The 17,870-nt window shown below is 57.9% G+C and overlaps 8 protein-coding genes across 8 annotated transcripts; 4 read left to right on the top strand and 4 right to left on the bottom strand.

Annotated features, from left to right (window-relative positions):
* Positions 1-489: 489 nt before the first annotated feature.
* Positions 490-726, bottom strand: SCHCODRAFT_02498374 (uncharacterized protein; the record flags this gene model as incomplete). Its single annotated transcript, XM_050343073.1, has 1 exon — positions 490-726. A coding segment is annotated over one exon (237 nt), but the record flags the coding sequence as incomplete, so codon positions are not given.
* On the bottom strand, positions 592-1,296 carry SCHCODRAFT_02251083 (uncharacterized protein). The gene is made up of 2 exons (XM_050342198.1): positions 1,214-1,296; positions 592-1,151 (listed from the first exon to the last, which is right to left on the bottom strand). The coding sequence occupies exon 2, from the start codon at positions 1,084-1,086 to the stop codon at positions 730-732; it is 357 nt and encodes a 118-aa protein (XP_050200423.1). The 5' UTR covers positions 1,087-1,151; positions 1,214-1,296; the 3' UTR covers positions 592-729.
* Positions 1,297-2,235: 939 nt separating this feature from the next.
* SCHCODRAFT_02621545 (uncharacterized protein) lies at positions 2,236-4,753 on the top strand. Its single transcript, XM_050345062.1, has 2 exons — positions 2,236-2,509; positions 2,572-4,753. The coding sequence occupies exons 1-2, from the start codon at positions 2,409-2,411 to the stop codon at positions 4,376-4,378; spliced, it is 1,908 nt and encodes a 635-aa protein (XP_050200422.1). The 5' UTR covers positions 2,236-2,408; the 3' UTR covers positions 4,379-4,753.
* Positions 4,754-4,852: 99 nt separating this feature from the next.
* On the top strand, positions 4,853-8,590 carry SCHCODRAFT_02621541 (uncharacterized protein). The gene is made up of 16 exons (XM_050345061.1): positions 4,853-4,989; positions 5,038-5,199; positions 5,251-5,323; positions 5,377-5,451; positions 5,504-5,757; positions 5,809-6,195; positions 6,240-6,503; positions 6,553-7,227; positions 7,279-7,394; positions 7,444-7,458; positions 7,509-7,575; positions 7,624-7,665; positions 7,716-7,793; positions 7,843-7,939; positions 7,990-8,027; positions 8,082-8,590. Exons 1-16 carry the CDS (start codon positions 4,954-4,956, stop codon positions 8,334-8,336), a joined length of 2,634 nt encoding a protein of 877 aa, XP_050200421.1. The 5' UTR covers positions 4,853-4,953; the 3' UTR covers positions 8,337-8,590.
* A 300-nt stretch (positions 8,591-8,890) lies between these two features.
* SCHCODRAFT_02497889 (uncharacterized protein) lies at positions 8,891-10,292 on the top strand (the record flags this gene model as incomplete). The annotated part of the gene is made up of 4 exons (XM_050343068.1): positions 8,891-9,163; positions 9,216-9,291; positions 9,341-9,513; positions 9,564-10,292. The coding sequence occupies 4 exons, from the start codon at positions 8,891-8,893 to the stop codon at positions 10,290-10,292; spliced, it is 1,251 nt and encodes a 416-aa protein (XP_050200420.1).
* Positions 10,293-10,493: 201 nt separating this feature from the next.
* SCHCODRAFT_02621533 (uncharacterized protein) lies at positions 10,494-13,729 on the bottom strand. Its single transcript, XM_003036446.2, has 9 exons — positions 13,237-13,729; positions 12,927-13,187; positions 12,616-12,878; positions 12,334-12,561; positions 12,191-12,275; positions 11,945-12,125; positions 11,124-11,861; positions 10,980-11,070; positions 10,494-10,926 (listed from the first exon to the last, which is right to left on the bottom strand). The coding sequence occupies exons 1-9, from the start codon at positions 13,495-13,497 to the stop codon at positions 10,716-10,718; spliced, it is 2,319 nt and encodes a 772-aa protein (XP_003036492.2). The 5' UTR covers positions 13,498-13,729; the 3' UTR covers positions 10,494-10,715.
* Positions 13,710-15,149, top strand: SCHCODRAFT_02500682 (mitochondrial carrier; the record flags this gene model as incomplete). Its single annotated transcript, XM_003037800.1, has 7 exons — positions 13,710-13,780; positions 13,829-13,883; positions 13,931-14,031; positions 14,083-14,189; positions 14,243-14,417; positions 14,556-14,780; positions 14,936-15,149. 7 exons carry the CDS (start codon positions 13,710-13,712, stop codon positions 15,147-15,149), a joined length of 948 nt encoding a protein of 315 aa, XP_003037846.1.
* Positions 15,150-15,262: 113 nt separating this feature from the next.
* Positions 15,263-17,617, bottom strand: SCHCODRAFT_02250961 (cytochrome P450). Its single transcript, XM_050342197.1, has 10 exons — positions 17,162-17,617; positions 17,094-17,111; positions 16,675-17,044; positions 16,524-16,619; positions 16,326-16,465; positions 16,085-16,266; positions 15,910-16,034; positions 15,603-15,854; positions 15,519-15,548; positions 15,263-15,460 (listed from the first exon to the last, which is right to left on the bottom strand). The coding sequence occupies exons 1-10, from the start codon at positions 17,473-17,475 to the stop codon at positions 15,404-15,406; spliced, it is 1,584 nt and encodes a 527-aa protein (XP_050200419.1). The 5' UTR covers positions 17,476-17,617; the 3' UTR covers positions 15,263-15,403.
* Positions 17,618-17,870: the final 253 nt, after the last annotated feature.

Below are 17,870 nucleotides of genomic sequence, written 5' to 3'. Positions count from 1 at the left end.
GTAAGTGACCTTCTTACTTCTGGAGAATAGTCAAAAAGTTTACGGTTAGGATTGTGCGAGTACCCCAGAGGAGAACCCGGCCGAGCTGATCGCTGCGGTCACAAACGCTGCCATAGGTCAGCGCGCAGAATCACGAAGTCCCTTGAGTAGATACTGATGCATACTGATGGCGCTCACACGATTCCATGCTGCCTGTAAGCACGCAGGTACTCCAGCTCAGAAGATTTTATTTTCTTCTACTCAGTGGATGCGTTCGGATAGCCGAGGAATGAACAAGCTGGTCGAGCGACGGGCTAATCATCCCCACAATGGACGACTGTCCATTTAACCCGCAAAGCTGTTCGAGCCACGAAAAAACCATATTCCTGCTTCCACTCCGAGGAAATGCTATACGCACAGCGTATGGGACTCCAAGAGAAGACCGCAGGTGAGTGCCCTCCGTCAACGCCTCCATCTCTCACCCGCAGCGCTAGCCTCTCTTGATACCCACTAAAACCCCGTGTCCCCGACCCACGCGGGGGGAAGGCTCCGGTAGCCCTCTATTACGGGCTTCCAGGTGGCATCTACCATGCCAGGATCAAGTGCGCGCTTTTCGAGGCTCTTGCGTGTTGAATACCTGTCATCAGCAAGTCGGTGCTCAATCGCAGCATACCACCTGCGTGTCACCTGCATATCGAACTGTCTGTTCTCATTCCGTATGACCCTCTCACATCTAATCACCCAGACGAACTACGCCGACTCCGACATGAGGATAGCCCAAAGGCGGTTCAGGCCGGAAACCGTCCGCCCCTTCGCATCTCGGTGTGGGAGACATCCAGCCGTTATGACAGTTCTCCAAGAGATTGTCGGCCAGTTGCACCTGGTATGTCCCCATAGCTGCTCTGCCAGCGTCCAGACCGTCGACTGACCTACAAAAAAATCATTGACATCACAGTCGAAGAGGATATGGTGCATTGTCTCGGTAGAACCACATTTCGCACACTCGACTCGTCTTCGGTGGTCTTCATTGAAGGAGTCCTTTTGCCAGTATGTTCCCACATTGTACGCGTCGTGCGTAAGCATCCACAAGAAGTATTGCGCTTCCATTGCGATGGCTGGGCTCCTTATCGCCCTCCAGACACTCGCGCAGAGTTTGATACCGAAGGCGTCCTCTGCATCAGTCAGAATTTGGGTAAGATTGAGTCCGTCTGTTCAAATTGTTGTCGTGGCTCACTTTTTTTCCTCCTTTCGCGCCCTTGCAGGCCAGTGACGGCGCGAGTGCAGTCAGTTTGGCCCCCGTGACTCGGAATTTGGAAGGTATCCTCAGAGGGGTCGACTGTGTCCGGCTCATCTTTCCGCTCTCCATCACCAGCTAAACGGCTGGGTCTTTCGTTTCCAGCGTGCCCCGCGCAACCTTTCACCCATCTGAACCTCGTGTGCCCATATTTGGCCCGCAGGTGGGAAACCTAGTGGCACGCGTCAGCAACGCCTTCACCTTCTCGATGTATGGCGTGTCTATGTGTCTCGCAAGCCACTTTGTGAGTTCTTCTAGTGTTCATTTCGAGTCTGCCACAATGCTTAACTTGCATTACGCAGGAACTGCTTCTACAACTGCTTTTGCGGCTACCATCTCTCCGGTCTGGTTTGACTGGTCTAGTGTGACAGACAGTCGCAGGCTCTGGTCTTCAAACGCCTCGCACGAGAACGAAAGACCGGCTCCGGCTCGCTCAGAGGAAATTTTCGTGCATTAACAATTAATCTCCGGGCAACTACGCTGAAGTAGTACCCCCGGGTACTCCAGTGCAGATACGACTTGTATCGGAGTGTAGACTTGACGTTTGTAGTTGACCATATGAATCTACAGGTTTGCATTGGATCACTGCTTGGAAGGGTTGTCGCGCTGGAGGCGGTAAGGTGGCGATCATACGAGTGGTCAGGGGGATGGACAGCCAAGCGCCCGCTGGCAAGCAGGCGTTTGCAACCGCCGGAGGCCCTGAAATGCTATTGCCCAAGCCGCTGCTTGGCCGACGTTGTTCGCGCGTCGTTTGAACCTGCGCGCCGTCCTATACAGCCTGCGGGATATCTGCAGCGCGCGGGTGATGCTGGCGGCGTGTCGAGCAACCGAGAAGTCAGGCACTTGGCAAGAACTTGACCGCATGTGGGCGTCGGTTGCCGGGCGGCACGTGCCGGTTGCACTGGGGATTATTCCCACGATGTAATGGTGACTGCTTTGTGACCGGGGCGAGTGCATTCCTCGTCCTGAACCACGTCGTCCGATCCGCCTTCGCTGTGTTGCCCGTTACGCCAGCGAACTCAAGTAGAGCTGACGCTGCTGGGTAGTCAGGCTCAGGGCCTTTGACCTCAATCATCTCCCTCACAACGCTGTCAAACTCCCCCACGTTCTTTGTCTTTCCCTGGTCCCGTTCGTTATGCAAATCGATGGTCTCTTCTCCCGCGACGACTGCAAGGTGTGCGGTGCAACGCCGGCGTGCAACTGTGCAGCAGACCAGGAGTGCTTTGTCGTGAGCAGGTGCGTCGCCCTCGACACTGCGCCGCAGCTCGCCCTCTTATCATTCCGTCCTTTGCCCGCAGGGATTGCTATACTTGCGCCTCGATCAAGTGCATCAGCAAGGGGGACTCCGGAAGTGCCGGCGCGGGCGGCGTCAGCAAGGGAGCCCTCGCAGGTGCCGTCATCGGTGTGCTCGCTTTCCTGGCACTCTTGGTTGGCGGGTACCTCTGGTGGCGCAGGAAGCAGGCCGACAAGAAGGTTGCCGATCCTAATGCCCCCAAGGACAAGCCTGCAGCTGCTGCCGACGTGCTCAGCCGACCCGACCCCATCGAGAAGACTTCGCGACCACCCACGGAGCATACCGTGCGCGTATACTCTTCCTCTTCCAACACGACCATCGACCTGGACCCGGAGTCCCAGTCCCACCGCCATGTAAGCCAGGCGATGACTGGGTACTCAAATCCGTTTGACGACGCCAACTCGATCCAGACCGCAGGTACGGAAGGCACCAATGTCATCCCCATTGCGCTTGTCTCCCCCGACACCCGGCGCTCTGGAGAGGGCGCGTCTGAGACGTCGTCTCTCCCCTCTCGCCCACCGCGACCAGAAGTTGATCTCAATCTCGAGCACGTCAACGTTTCCCGCGACAATGTCATGAACGGCTCTCCGTCCGCCCGCTCCGGCGTGTCCGGCTTCACCTCGAGGAACTCGTATCAGTCGAATGCGAGCTACTCGAGCGACTTCCTGCATGATACCCCCGTCATCGTGACCCCCGCGAAGGGTGCGGTACGGCAGGTGCTCGGCGCTGTCAAAGCGGAGCTTGTCAGCGCACCACCAGGCCAAAATGGGGACAGTCTGAAGGTTCCCGGCCTAGCGCCGAAACCCGCGGCATCGTCCCCTCTGGCGGTCACTTCGTTCGGCCCGTCGGACATCGTGAAGGAGGAGGAAGAGAACGGGCAGGAGTTGGAGATCAAAGATCCATTCAGCGACGTGAACGCGTCAGCTCTGGCGACCGGCGGCTTCTCCCAGAATTCTCAGAAGTCACCAAGTGGCACAACAACAACATTCGGCGGGCGCACTCCCACGCGCGCGACTTATGACCACGATGCGCTCGAAGGCCCCAGCCGGCCAGCCAGCATCGGCACTCAGGCGGGGTCTATCATTGACATCGGCAGTGCAACCCGCGTTCAAGTCGGCTTCGGCACCCTTAGCAGCGCTGGTAGCACACCCGCCAGCGCTGCTTTCCCGCGCTCGCCCTACCGGACAACAATGGGCAAAATTGTGACGCCACCGGCCGCTGCGACTGGCATGTCGGGCTCGCTGATGGAACAACAGCGGGAAGCGCTCGCCCATGCGCAGGCGCAGGCAGCAGCGCAAGCCCAAGGCCGGCCGGGCGCGAAACGCATGTCCGCCACCTCCGTCATGACCACCGCGTCCCGCACCGACTCCCTCCTTGAAGCCTTCCCCTTCGTGCCCCCATCCCCTATCTCCAACCTGCCCACGAGGACGCCACCCGCATCACCTCTTAGCCAACAATCTATGCGTGCACCTTCGCCTAATGTACCGCCTGTCCCCGCTCTTCCCAAGACCGCGGCCGACGTGGCGGAGGAAAGCGATCTGCCCGCGCCTCCGTCCCGCAAGATGCTGGGCATGTCGACGGCGTCGCAGCTGTCGACAGCATCTTCTGGTCTGGGCTCCTTCCCATTCCAGATTGACAATGGCCCTGGTTCCGACGACTCCCATGCGGCCAACCCGCCCTCGTCGTACCCGCCAGCGTATGGCGAGCGACACAGGGCGAGCTTGGACACACTCGCTATCACCAGCGACCTCTCGTCGTACCCGCTAGGCTTCGACAGGGACAATGTCCAGCCGCAGGACAGGAAGTCATAGTCATATTCACGCTCGCCCCAGTTTACGCCCGTCTACCGTATGTGTCTTCACTCCTTCCTCTTCCAGGTCAACGGACCTGCGGGATATGTATCATTGTACCAACGGCGAATGTATCCCTTGCGTGACTATCAAACGCTCACCGTGCATACGTTCTCCTTCTAGACTACGTCCTGACCTTTTCTCAGCGAGGCGGGCTCGCTCACGAGCCGGTTTCCGTCTTCAGTGTAATTACTCGTTCGTTGGTTGTGGGAGCTGTTCCAATCTGTCTGCTTTTTTTCCATACTTGTCTGAGGGGTTCATTGTGTGTTTGCTTATTTATAGTATGCACATACAGCTGACGACTGCCGCCTTTGGGTTGTTGGGCGAGGTGTCGAGATAATGAACTTGACGACTTCGAACTGGGAGGGCCAAGTGTGGCCCACGTGTAGCGAACTTACGTAAATTAGGCTGGACCGGTGAGCCGCGGCGTCTGTTGTTCTTTCAGGACGACGACGAGGGCCGGTTTTTGTCTGCAATCTCTTCACTCAAACATATTTGTGGCTCTCCCAGTGAACGTGACGAACGGTCCGCACGACATGTCGGACAGAGAAGTGCAGCAGTTGGTGGAGATGGTATGCGATCCCCCCGTGCGCCACGCGCGCTCTGACCTTTATCGGTAGGGCGCGACGACAGCGCAGGCGCGCGCCGCGTTACGGCGGTATAAAGATGTCATGGAGGCCGCCGAGAAGTTCTTCGAAGGCGAGTTCGCGGATGTGAAGGACGAGGATGGAGACAGCCCCATGGCCGCGACCTCCTCGTCGAAGGCTTCCAAACGCCTCGCAGTGCGTGCATACTCGGTGCCACACAAGACGCGTGCTGAATGTACGAATCAGACACCAGAACCAGAGGATGGCGAGGATGAGGAGGAAGATGAAGACGGCGATGGCGAGGCGGAAGATGATGACGGTACATGCGGCGCGTCGCGTGCATGGAATTTGGATTGACTTGACGCCCTCCAGAATACTTCGATTACGACTCCGATTTTGGAGACGGGCCTACGAATAATGGTGGCGCACAAGCTGACCCCTACGCCGGTGCGTTCGAGCCCTCAACGCGCGCACTTCCCGACACTAATTAGCGCGTCAGGCATCTTCTTCTCCAAGGATCGCCGCGAGGAGGTCATCGAGGTCGAGGAGGAGCCAGAGGAGGTCACCCTCTCCGATGGACGGAAGGCGAAGCTCATGACCCAAGGCCAATGGATGAAGGGTTGCTCCGAGGGATCCGAACAAAGCTTCCTCTTCCAACTCTACACCCAACTCAGCGAAGGCGCATGTCCCTGCCCGAATGCAGGCTGCACCTACAGCATCCAACGTCACAAGCGCGACTTCTTCACGATATATGTATGTCGCGACGCGGAACGTAAGCGCGCATGCCCTAACGATGCGGAGCAGCCCTCCTTCTCGCAGTACATTGATCACCTGCGGGGAATCCTTCAAAGGAGGTGTCCCAACTGTCAGACAGAGTTCTGCTTTGCTTGCGGCGAGCATCTATCTGCAGACAAGGTCAAACGCCCCTCTATGGCTCAGGACGATAACCCCCTATTTCACTGCTCTAATCTGCAGGGTGTCCTCCTTGGTGTCGGTCTTTCTATGCTGGAGCAGATGTTCGTGGAGCAGCGCGAGCAGGGGCCTAGCAGAAACGCTGAGCGGACAGCGAAACGACGAAAGACGCAAACGCCGACTCTGCCGTCTGGAGACGAAGATGACGATACTTACTACACGGGCGTTCCTACGAAGCAGAAGGGTGGCATTGGCTACGCAGGTGATCAGAAGGAGGACGTGAGTGTTCTTGTAAGCTTCGCAACATCGTCTGACGAGAACAGCATTCTGGTCAACAAGAAGCCATGGCTCTGCAGCAGGCAAAAGACAGAACGATCGCTGCGCTCCTGACTCAGATACGCGAGTATCTTCCATCCCTGCGCCGACCTGGCGGCAGTCGAACCAGCGATTATCTTGTCCACCCGACGGCACTTGCGCACCTACGTCGACGATTCAACTATGTTTGCAGTACCCTCTTAAGAAACGACTCGCTTGCCGATATGTCTGAGCGTTCTACTCTGTACTTTGAGCTGTTGGAATGGTTGGAGGTAGGCTGCTCCACATACGTCCAGCGTGCATATCGTAACACGTTTACAGACCATATCGAACCACGAAGCGTTGGCTAGCATGATGGGGATGCCTATCATGGTCCCGCAGTCCGTAAAGACAACCACAACGCGAAAGTCTTCCGCTGGCCCTCCGGTTCGTGAGCGCACCATCGTCTACGAAGGCAGCGCGGGACCGCGTGAGCTTCTCGAATCAATCGCCATTCAAGCTCGGGCTGCGCTCAAGGGTCTCGAGGGCATGAAGGCTCAGGAGCCCGCCGATGTCGAGCTCACTGAAGAGCAGAAGCGGATGACAAACGAGAACAAGGGCAAGTCCCGCGAGGAGCCGCGTGCGATGAACGAGGAGAACGAGCGGCTGCTCAGCTTCTGTACGCGCATCGTCGCCACTGCGCAAGCGATTGACCGCTCGCTGCGCGAGACGAAGGGCGATGCGTTCGTGAAGCGGCTGCACGACTCGCTGCCAAAGGTCAACACCACGAGCGCGGGCGCAGAGGCATATGCGGTGCAGGCAGGCGACACGGAGGAGGATGCGATGAAGGCGTACGTGGACTGGGCTACGCAGGTGCGGTTCGAGTACTGCGACTTGACGGTACCGGATCTGGACACGGAGGATGGGACGCCGCACTACAAGTTCTACTATAATAACGAGGCGCGGATGCTTGCGACGTCGGATATCCCGAAGCGGTCACTTGCAATTGCGAAGGAGGTATAATTGACGTTGTTGACGTCCGTAGCTGCCGGCTAACAGTTTCCCCAGCTTGCTACGCTCACTACCAATCTACCTGTGGCATGGCATTCGTCTATCTTCCTGCGCGTTGATGAGACCCGAGTGGATGTCATCAAGGCGCTGATCACAGGCCCCGAAGGCACTCCGTAAGTATAGTCAATATCGCGTTCGATCGAAAAGCTCATCCATCCTCAGGTACTACAACGGATGGTGAGCACATCACCGTCATGAAGAGGGACCTTGAACCTGATCCTGTACAGCTACTGCTTTGACATCTTCTTGGGCGCGACGTACAATCAGTCACCACCCAGTGTCAAGTACATGACGGTGCGTTCTTCGGCTGCTTCACGCAGATCACCACTCATCGGCTCCCAGACTGGCGGTGGTCAGTATCGGTTCAATCCCAATCTCTACGCCGTACGTTTCTTCTCATTGCTGCCCATATTACATACCGACCTGTCTTCCAGGATGGCAAGGTCTGCTTGTCACTGCTCGGGACGTGGTCAGGACCAGGCTGGGTCGCTGGCAAGTCGACGTTATTGCAGGTTCGTCTTCCTGTTCTGCGTCAACCAGATTGGTACTAATGTTCGCCAGGTTCTCATCTCCATCCAATCCATGATCTTATGTGATGAGCCGTACTTGAACGAACCCGCATGGGCGAACTCGCAGGGGTCTGCGGCGTCCATAGCCTGTAAGCAGGCCCGCCCTCACGTCAGCCCACATGTGCTAACCTTCTTCCAGACACTAAGAATTGCCGTCGAATGAACGTCAGGATCGCTGTGCGTTGTAATCTATTGCCTCTCCGCTCCCGATCTGACTGGCTTGCTCCTCAGATGCTCGAGAACCTGAAGAACCCGCCCGAGCCCTTCGCCGACATCATACAGACGCATTTCCGTTTGAAGGCGCGCTCCATCACGGCGCAGCTCGATAAGTGGCTTGAGGAGGACGATGGTATCCAGCTCGCGCAGGACGGGGGCTCAGTAGCGAGCTCGGCTGGGGGGCTGCGCGGTGCACTTCCCGGGGCCAGGAACTCGACGGCGTTCAAGAGGGACGTCGACAAGCTGAAGGCGTTGTTGGCCAACCTGTAAGGCGATGTCCATACGAGGTCTGGCAGTGTAGGGATGGAGCAGACAGTCGAGGCTTACGTTGAATGAACGGCATACATATATTTGGACTCTACGAAGTACTACCTCCAAAGCAGTAGTTAGTGATGGTCGCACATTAGAAGCCCTGGTAGCTGGGATTGACGTTCTTGTCCAAGCTGCTGCACTTGGAACGGGCTATCATATATCATCGATCATCTGGTACTCTTGAGTAGCTATCCAGACCCGGGACACGCTCACGGGTAGCGACGACCTTCGTCGAGCTCGAGGATCCTCCGTCGACACTCGCCGCTCCTCCCCTGGACTCCCCACTAGCAACACACGAACGGGGCTGTCCACAAGTTCGATTGGTGGTTCTCACTGGCGACGGGCCAAACTCTTCAGAATTCTCCTCAGTGTGAACGTCAAGAGAGGTCAAGGGTCCGGACGGCACAGATCGACGCGTGGGAAATCCACTTTCGATGTGAGATGAGTCTGAGCGCTTATGGGCCCTTGCTCTCAGCCGAACATCTCATTATCTTAGCATGTCCGACCCTTCGATGTCTAAACCGGAAGATGGCCAAGTCCTTCCAGCTCCCTCTGCTGCAGCCAACACCTCCAAAAAGCGACCCCGCCAAAGCCTCCTGTTCACGCCGCGCAAGCGCTCCCACAAGCACTCATCTATCGGGACTACTCAGCGGAGAAATGTCGACGAAAGGGTCAAGAAGCTTTGGGGTGTACCTTCTACATTCTGCGTCGTCACCTTAGCCAGCGAACATGTGACATACTTGGAGTACGCGCATCTCGTTGAGCGTGCGACAGACCCAGACATTGTGAGGAAATTCGTTTGTTATGCAAGAAAATCAAGCTAAGGCAGTTCTCAAGCTGACAAAGTTAGAATGGTCATGGGGCATGCAGTACCAGGCGTTCAATGTCCATACGAGCCTCAATATTCATCCCCGTAAGTGCTGTTTTCGTTCCTTTATACTATGCGGCTCATTTCCTGGCAGTCGACGTAGTCCTGCGCAAACTTTTTGACCGCACAGAAGGGCAGAAACACAACGGGTGGTTTTGGCTTCCAGTCATGGACAACGTGATCCTCCAGATGTGTCGAGCATATACGGGCTCCCCAACTGCTGGTGCGACTCCGAACTACCCCAGCGCACGTCGCAAGCCCCAGGAGGTAGGTATGTGCTGCCGTCAGCGACACACTGATCATGCTCATCAGCCTAGTTCTATCTCGGCAACAAAAAATTCGCCTACACGCTAATCCCCTTCCCCGCTATGGACGGAACTCGTCCGATCAGTGTATTCCCCGAGGTCGTCTCCAAATGTAACCCGCATACTCCGATGGATAACTACCACTATCCCTTCGACCTTCTGCCAAATAGATCGCTCCATGTTCCGTACCATCTCGTCATCTGCAACACTGGGCGAAAGCTGTTCGGATTCTACGATCGGTGCCGCCCGACCGAAGCCTACCTCAAGCGCGATTTCCCTAGTCTTGCCCCTAGGGATTGCCGGCGAGTGCTCGATGTCTGGGACATCTACGATGCATGGATGCACGCCGTACCGACTACCGAGTGGCAGGACGATCCAGCCGGTGACGGCCATGGTCGTGCCGGTTCTAGCTACGCCAGGGAAATTGGAGATGGCGATGACCGCTCCGGCGAAGAACAACAGCAGAGATGGCAAGGATCCGGAGGGAGTGGCACAGGCTCCGGATACCGCACTCCTCCAGGGCGTGCTCCCCCATCCGATGAGGAGTCAGCCTCGTGGAGTGGTGTGGGCGAAGGCGAGAGCGGCGAGGACGAGCCAGAAGATGAAGGAGAAATCGAGTATGGGCCCTCCATAGAGACCTGGGCAACGGATGTCTGGGAATCTATGCAAGAGGAGGAAATGGCACCTTCACCCTTCGACGAGACTTTCACGGTTGCTGCCCCGGGGACCCTCGACCTCTGAGCCTGGACTTGTGACTGCCACTATACCGACGCACTTGATGTAGGGTCGCGCCTTCTTGTGTCCTTCGTCCAAACGGCACGCATAGGCACGACGCCCTCGTTCGACAGGCTATGCCATAACAGAACTCATGCTAGCCGTACATGCCCATGCATATCCTGTTTCGACCTCGTTGTCGATCATATCGTCTCATGAGGAGGCTCGTGGCCAGCTTTTGCTTGGTCGTGCTTGCCGGACAGCGGGATGAGCAGAACGTAGATCCCTCCGATGTGATACAGATAGTGATACACTCGACGCCTTTCCACTCATTGGCAAGCACCACTCTCCTACAAACCCCCACCGCATTCCAACCCCTTCCTGCACCGCCTTCAAACTACCGCCCACGCCACCCTCAACCCACCGCCCGCGCCACCTCCCACGCCCCCCTCACACCCCCTCCTGCGCCGCCAACAGCCGATCCAACTCGCCCAGCCGCGCCTCCCACTTCTCCGTCTGCTCCAGCCGCTCCTCGAGCGCCGCGATCTCCCGCTCGATGCCCACGCGCTCCTCCGCGGTGCCGATCTGCGCGAGCGTCCACCGCCCGGTGCCGTCGCCGGCCAGCGTAAGCAACTTAGTGTGGTACTTCATCAGGGAGGGCCTGTGGCGCGGGGTGTCAGTCGCGAAAGTGTGGATCGGACGGTGGGGACATACCGGAGAGAGATGGTGATGAGAGTGATCCCCAAGCTCTTCGCATGCTCGTACATCCTACCCTCCACATCGCTCGACACCGCGCTCGTGCACTCTGTCAATCTATGAGCCCCTCGCCAAACCCCAACACCACCACCCCCCACTCACCGTCTAAAATCGCAAACTTCGGCCTATGATAAAACGCCCTTGCGAGCCCCATCCGCTGCTTCTCTCCCCCACTCAGTATATCCCTCCACTCCTTCCGCGTCCCCCACCCGCCCTCCCGCTCCGGCAGGTACGCGAGGAACACCATCTCCAGGATCGCCATCAGGTCCTGCTCCGTCTTGCCGGATTTGACGAACTCGGGATACGAGTGCGGGTAGATGACCTGGTCTAGGAGGGAGCCCGTGACCATATACGCGCGCTGCGGGACGACGAACACGGGCGGGCGGCCGGAGGGAGAGGGGGCAGGGCGCCGGACGGCGGCGGCAGCGGCGCCCTGCGGGGCCCAGAGGCCGGCGAGGACGCGCGCGACGGCGGTCTTCCCGACGCCGTTCGCGCCGGTGATCATGAGGTGGTCGCCCTGCCTGAGGAGGAAGGAGAGGTCCTTGACGAGCGGGGGCGAGGCGTCGGGCGTGGTGCCGGTCATTTCAACGTCCTCGGCGCTCATGGAGATGGGGTCCTTGGCGATGGTGAGGGGGATGCCGACGTCGACGTGGCTGAGCTCGATGGCGTCGTCGGCGTCCGATGACACGGCGGGGAGCGGTGGGAGGTTGAGGAGGGTCGAGATGAGGGTGTACAGCCGCGTGGTGAGGCCGGCAAGCTCGAGGAGGTCCTTGTATGCGTACATCAAGCGACCGCCGGCGTCGGCGAGGGAGAGGAGTAGGCGGCGGTTGGAAATGTACGCTGGCGAAAGGTAACAGAATCAGCAAAGAGTGACCAGAGTTAGCAAGCAGCCTAGATGATGAAGGAGGTCACTGAAAACTCACTCTCCGTCCTATCCGCCACACCATGATCTGGTCTCCTAGGGATATCCTTGTCTCCCGTCTGGATCCCCAAGCTCCGCTTCGTGCGCGTGAAGAGCAATGGGACGGCAATGAGTACGTAGCCCGCCGCGGACCAGAGGTACTTGATGACGAAGTCCTCCGTGAATTCGTAGGCGATGCGGATCTGGGATGGTCAGTCAGTACTTATACTCCTTGCCAAAGAGAGCGCTGCATAGTCTCTATGCTCACCTTGAAAATCGAGTTGACATGCTTGATGAGCCGCATATATGCGTTCATCAGGATCGTCTTCTCGCGCGCGCCGCCGTTGTAGAAGCTTTGAACGTGCGCCTTAGTACCTCGGACTTGGGCAGTGCCACAAATACGCCACTCACGCGATCTCCTCCGCCTCTCTTCCCACTCGCCCCATGCCCGCTCGGTATTCGCCCTCCAATCTCGACTCGATTGCCGCTAGACGCCCGAAGGCTGGAGTGACCGCGCGCAGGATAGACACGGTGGCATAGTAGTTGCCAAAGAGTAGCAAGGTCCCTCGAAGACCGAGCGACTTGGATAGTTGGCCGGTGAAGAGGACAAGGTCGAGGGAGGGCTTGAGGATATTGCCGCTGCAAAAAGAATCAGTCGACCCGAAATTCATGACCACAGGGACGCATACGCACTATAGTCCAGCGAGCGAGTCTGCCCAGGCCTCTGCGTCGGAGGTAATATACTGGTCGACACCCTCGATACCTGAGCGGTAGTACCGAAGATTGGGATACGAGGAGAGATATAGGTCGTGGAGGTATCGAGTGAGGTTGGTGCGCAGGCGCATCGAAAGCTTCGACTGCAGGTGGCGCAGCATGGTGTTCGTATACGTGCTAGGCACAGCGAGGAGGAACCACAGGCCCAGACCCTTCAGGAAACCCTTCCCATCTCCACGTATCTGATGCACGGTCAATAGGCAGCACCGGCAGTCGCGGGGCAGACTCACCAGGTCTCTCACGATGGCGCCGTCGAGCTTGGCGACGAGGACGCTGAGGTAGGTGCGCATGAGGAGGAAGAAGGAGTGCATGAAGATGATGAGTGCTTCTTTCGAGCGCAGGGAGGGCATGGCAATGCGGAAGACGATGGCGCGAAGCTGGCGGAGGAAAGCGCCATTGATGTTGGGCTTCTGCTTGGTGGATGTGGGGAGGAGGGGGAAGTGCTTGACATCGAAGGCAAACTTGGAGTCTGGGGTCTCGTGGATGGTGACCTGGATACGGGTGAGCGAGCGTTGTGGGGAGGGAAGGAGGCCATCGCACCTTCGACACCCGATCTCTGCTCGGGACGAGAAGCGTCTTGTCCCCGTTCGGCTCTGTCACATAGAGTTGTTGGAGAGCCTCGGACAGCTCCTCCACCGAGAGACTCTTCCTGCTGGCAACCGCGCGGAGCTTGTCGAGCGTGTTCTTCGGCATCTCGAGCATGCGCGAGCGCAGGACGGCGAGGGTTAGCAGCAGCACGATGATGGATCGCCTGTGCGTCGTCAGCGCCGTCCGCGCCGCCGAGCTTGCCCTTCCCTCCATCTTGGGCGTCGTAATCAGGCGTGAGGAGGGTAGAATCACGGTCAAGAGCAAGTGCCGTGCGCGACATGGTCGGGGGGAGGATGATGATGGATGGGGGCGCATGTGATTTCCCCGCATTCCTTTTCTCGGCCCAATCGTCGAGCGGACGTCGGTCAACTGTCACCCATCCCTCCTCCTCCTCTCCTTCCCCCACCATCCCCTTGGCCAGCGACATGCCCAGCGATTCTGCCATCCACGCCGCCGCCGGCGCCCTCGGTGGCGTCGTCGCCATGTCTGCGACCTAGTGAGCTCCGGCCCGGGCTCTCCGGAGACGCGCTCACCTGCTCGTCAGCCCACTGATCTTCCTCTCGACGCGCGCTGCAGTCGAGACGAGAAATGTGCAGAAGGTGGGCAACATCCAACATGACCTATTCTGCACGACTGACTATGGTAGTCTACTAAACAAGCCGTGCTCGACATCATCAAGCGCGAGGGCGTCACTGGCCTTTATAGTGGACTCAATTCCAGCTTGCTCGGGATAGCAGTCACGAATGGGTAAGCTACCAATCCCCCTCTCTTCCATTTCTCCTACTCACGACTGTATAGCGTCTACTACTACTTCTACGAGCGCTCGCGAGATTTCCTTCTCAAGTTGCGCACCGGCAGCAAGGCATTGACTACGCCAGAGTCCATGCTCATTGGCGTCATCGCAGGTACATACAAGTTCCTTCCTACATCCCTTCATCTCATGCTCCTGAATATTTAGGCTCTGCCACTACACTCATCAGCAATCCTATCTGGGTCATACAAACGTCCCAGGCCGTCCGCACCCAAACCCTTGACGAGTCTTCCTCCGAGGGCGATGGGCAACCAAAGGTCGTCGTGAAGCGCCTCGGCTTCATAGAGACGCTCCGCAACATCCTCAACAAGGATGGCTTCCGGTAAGTGGCATCGCACACTCACCAACCCTCTTCGTCTCTCCTCAAACTCAGCGAACAATTTCGCGCACTCATTCCACCACCTCCCCCTCCTCCTACCATCTCTACCTTGCCATACCAATAACCTGACCCCCCTCCCAGAGCCCTCTGGCGCGGGATCGGCCCCGCCCTTATGCTCGTCATCAACCCCGTCATCCAATACACCGTCTTCGAGCAGCTCAAGAACATCCTCATCGCCCGGCGCACCCGCCAGCGGCGCGCGCTCAAGGGCGCCTCCGCCGCCGTCGCCGTCCTCACCGACTGGGACTTCTTCCTCCTCGGCGCGCTCTCGAAGCTCATCGCCACGGGGTCGACGTATCCGTACATGTGAGTGTTTCTTTCCGCATGCTGTTCACCATTCATCATTGTCGTACACTGAGCATACCATCCTACGCCGAACATACCACCCTACACTGAACATACCACCCTACACCGAGCATATCATGGCTGGTGATCACCTCACTAACCCCCCTCCCTCCCAGCGTCGTCAAATCCCGCCTCCAAGCCGGCCACGCCTCCGCCCTGCGCTACAAATCCTCCCTCGACGGCCTGCTCACGATCCTGCGCGAGGAGGGCGTGCGGGGGCTGTACAAGGGCGTCGGCAGCAAGCTGCTGCAGAGCGTGCTGACGGCGGCGATCTTGTTTGCGGGCCAGAGGAGGATTTATGAGGTGACGAAGCGGGCGGTTAGTGCGTGAGGCGACGAAGAGGACGGTTAGTGCGTGATGTTGGGGAGGAGAGGGAGAGGGGATGGGCAGGGGATGGGCAGGGGACGGAGGATTGTAGGGGAGGGGGTGGAGGATCGTGTATGATAGGTGGCTTGTCCATACTCATGTGGATTTAGGGTAGTCGCGCTGGAGCTACGAAGGTGGAATACCCTTTCGAACCGCATCATTCGGAAGCGATGGACTGCCTCGTCGTGCCCGACCAAGCTCTGCTCGAAAGTACACCGTCAATTTCCCCCATCACTGGTGTGCATGTCGGAGGGCGGCCGGGGGCGGAAACCGAGCTGGAAATCACAGTCAGCTCTACCTTCCCCCCTTTTTGTAGAACGACGCAAATCGCACCTGACACTCCAATCCCGCAGGGAATATAGCCTAGCAAATCAACTTGAGCGCTCATCGCAACCCTCGCTATCCCCGACTACTCACAAACATATCCCGCACCTCCATACTCTTCTCATCCGACCCCGGGGCCGCCTCGATATCAAGTTCGCTGACCAGCGCCGCGACGGTCAGCTGCATCATCATGAGCGCTAGGTGCCGCCCGACGCAGATGCGGGACCCGAAGCCGAAGGGGAAGAAGTGGGCGTGGAGGAGGTTGGGGTCGCAGCCGAGCCAGCGCTCTGGCGCGAACTCTTCTGGCGAGGGGAAGACGGCAGGGTCGCGGCTGAGGCTCCAGGACTGCAGGGTAGCGAGCTTTAGTCCAGCGTCTGTGGATAGATTTCTGAGCACTCACTTGCGCCGCAACGATCGTTCCTCCGGGGATGGTGTAGCCCGATAGCTCGAAGGGCTCCCCATTCTTAGTAAGATGGGGAACGACGCGTTCGAGAAGGCTAGGGACGGCGGTGTAAAGTCGAAGGGCTGAGGATATCGGTCAGCGCAAAATGATATCTGATGCGCACGCGGCTTGCCTTCCTTCAGCACCGCATTCAAGTATGGGAGCTTTTGAAGAGCCGATATACTCAGCCTTGCTGTGCCGCCATCCTCGATGCCATCCAGCTCGTCTCTGAGCCGCTTCACAATGTCCGGCCGGCGCGTAAGCCTGAAGCAGAGGAACGACAACGTCGCCGCTGTGGTGTCGGCCCCGGCGATCCTTTTAGCGGCCCTCATCAGCCTAAATCCATATAAGAGCTGGTGAATACTTATACGTACGTATGGCCCATAGCCTCTGCCACAATCGCGCGGTCAGACAAAGCACTCCTTTGTATAAGGCGCTGGACCAGTGGCAGCGGCTTGCCCTTATGGCCTCCATCCTTCTGCGCGCGTACGTCGTCTACGAGATCTGCAACGAACTGGCCACCGCGTGAGAATAGCTTCGAGATTGTGCGCTTTAATTATGGTCATACGTACCTTATACACTACCTCATCTGCCGCACAGAAACGTCGCCACCGTTCAATAGGAAAGTAGGTGAGGAGTTTCCATAACCAAGAAGGCAGTGAGTTACGCTGCATGGGTAGATGCTTAGAGACGAGCAATCCTGATCACGGTGACGCCACCCACCAGCATGCCGCGCTTGGGGAAGTCCTCCATGGCCTCCGAGACGACGTCCTCCACGCCTGATGCCCATTTCTGCAGGGCCTCTTGGTGCGCGCCGTATGTGGCAACCAAAAGGATATCGGTCATGAGGCAGTGGAACATGGTTAGGCAGTCGACCGGGTCGCTTTTAGTTTTTAGGATCTGGTCACTGTAGTCAGCAAGGTGTAACGTGTCGTGTAGTACTTGGCGAGGGGGAAGAGGAGGGCTCACGGAGACCAAAGCGGCGACGCGCTCCTGCATTTGAGGTAGAAAATTGGAGATATGATGCTGGGTGTAGTGTTGCGCAAAGGTCTTCCGCCGCGCTGCGTGCGGGCCCCGTTCTTGGATGCAGAACCTATGGAAGGCAGTCAGCGCACGACCATACATGATTCAAAATGTCCTACGCATGGTCTTGGCCGCACCTGACGAAGCCATCAACGCCAACTTCACTGCGCGGGCGACGATAACTCACTCCAGAGCCATCTTATACAAGTCGCTCTTGTCGAATCTGTGCACACAATAGACGCTCCTCACGCCCGCCACATCATTGAAGGCGACCCGCCGCGGTCCAATTCGCACGACGGGACCATAGACCTCGAAGAGACCATGGATAATCTGGCATTGTCGAAGGCGGAGCAGACAGGTCCAGAGCCAGAGATCAGAGATAGCCGCGTACCAAGGGCCCGGCACATGCCGAAGGGGGGAGATGTAGAGGTTGTAGGCAGCGCATGCGAGGCCGTAAAGGCACCCTCCGGCGACGAGGTCGAACAGTAAGGTGGGGAACATTGAGGACCGGGAAATTCACCACCTTGGCCGTTATCAAGTCATGATAGCAATAAGAGTGAGAATGGACCGCTGCGAGGTTTCTTGCGACCGATAGAGAACTCCAAGCGCCTGACCAGGTCCTGGGATTGCGAGAGGAGCCCTATAATCTGCATCTCTATATGGCATCGTCCTTCTGCATTCACGCCTGGCAGTACTGTGGCGGCTCGCTGCAATGGCAAGCTGTATGTGCAGTGTCCTCCGTTGGGGACCGTCGTACGTACGCCACTAGCTTATGTAGCTGGACCCTAGGCGAAGATGTAGTCAGCACGGTGCATGAGTAGATGCTGTCGAAGGACATGCAGCACTCGGCTGAAAAGCGTGCATACTCGGGGTATACTCCCCGACGAGTCGAACCG

Source organism: Schizophyllum commune (assembly GCF_000143185.2).
Source record: "Schizophyllum commune H4-8 unplaced genomic scaffold SCHCOscaffold_5, whole genome shotgun sequence".
In the NCBI taxonomy this organism is placed as follows: domain Eukaryota; kingdom Fungi; phylum Basidiomycota; class Agaricomycetes; order Agaricales; family Schizophyllaceae; genus Schizophyllum; species Schizophyllum commune.
This window is presented reverse-complemented; position numbering and strand designations above follow the sequence as displayed.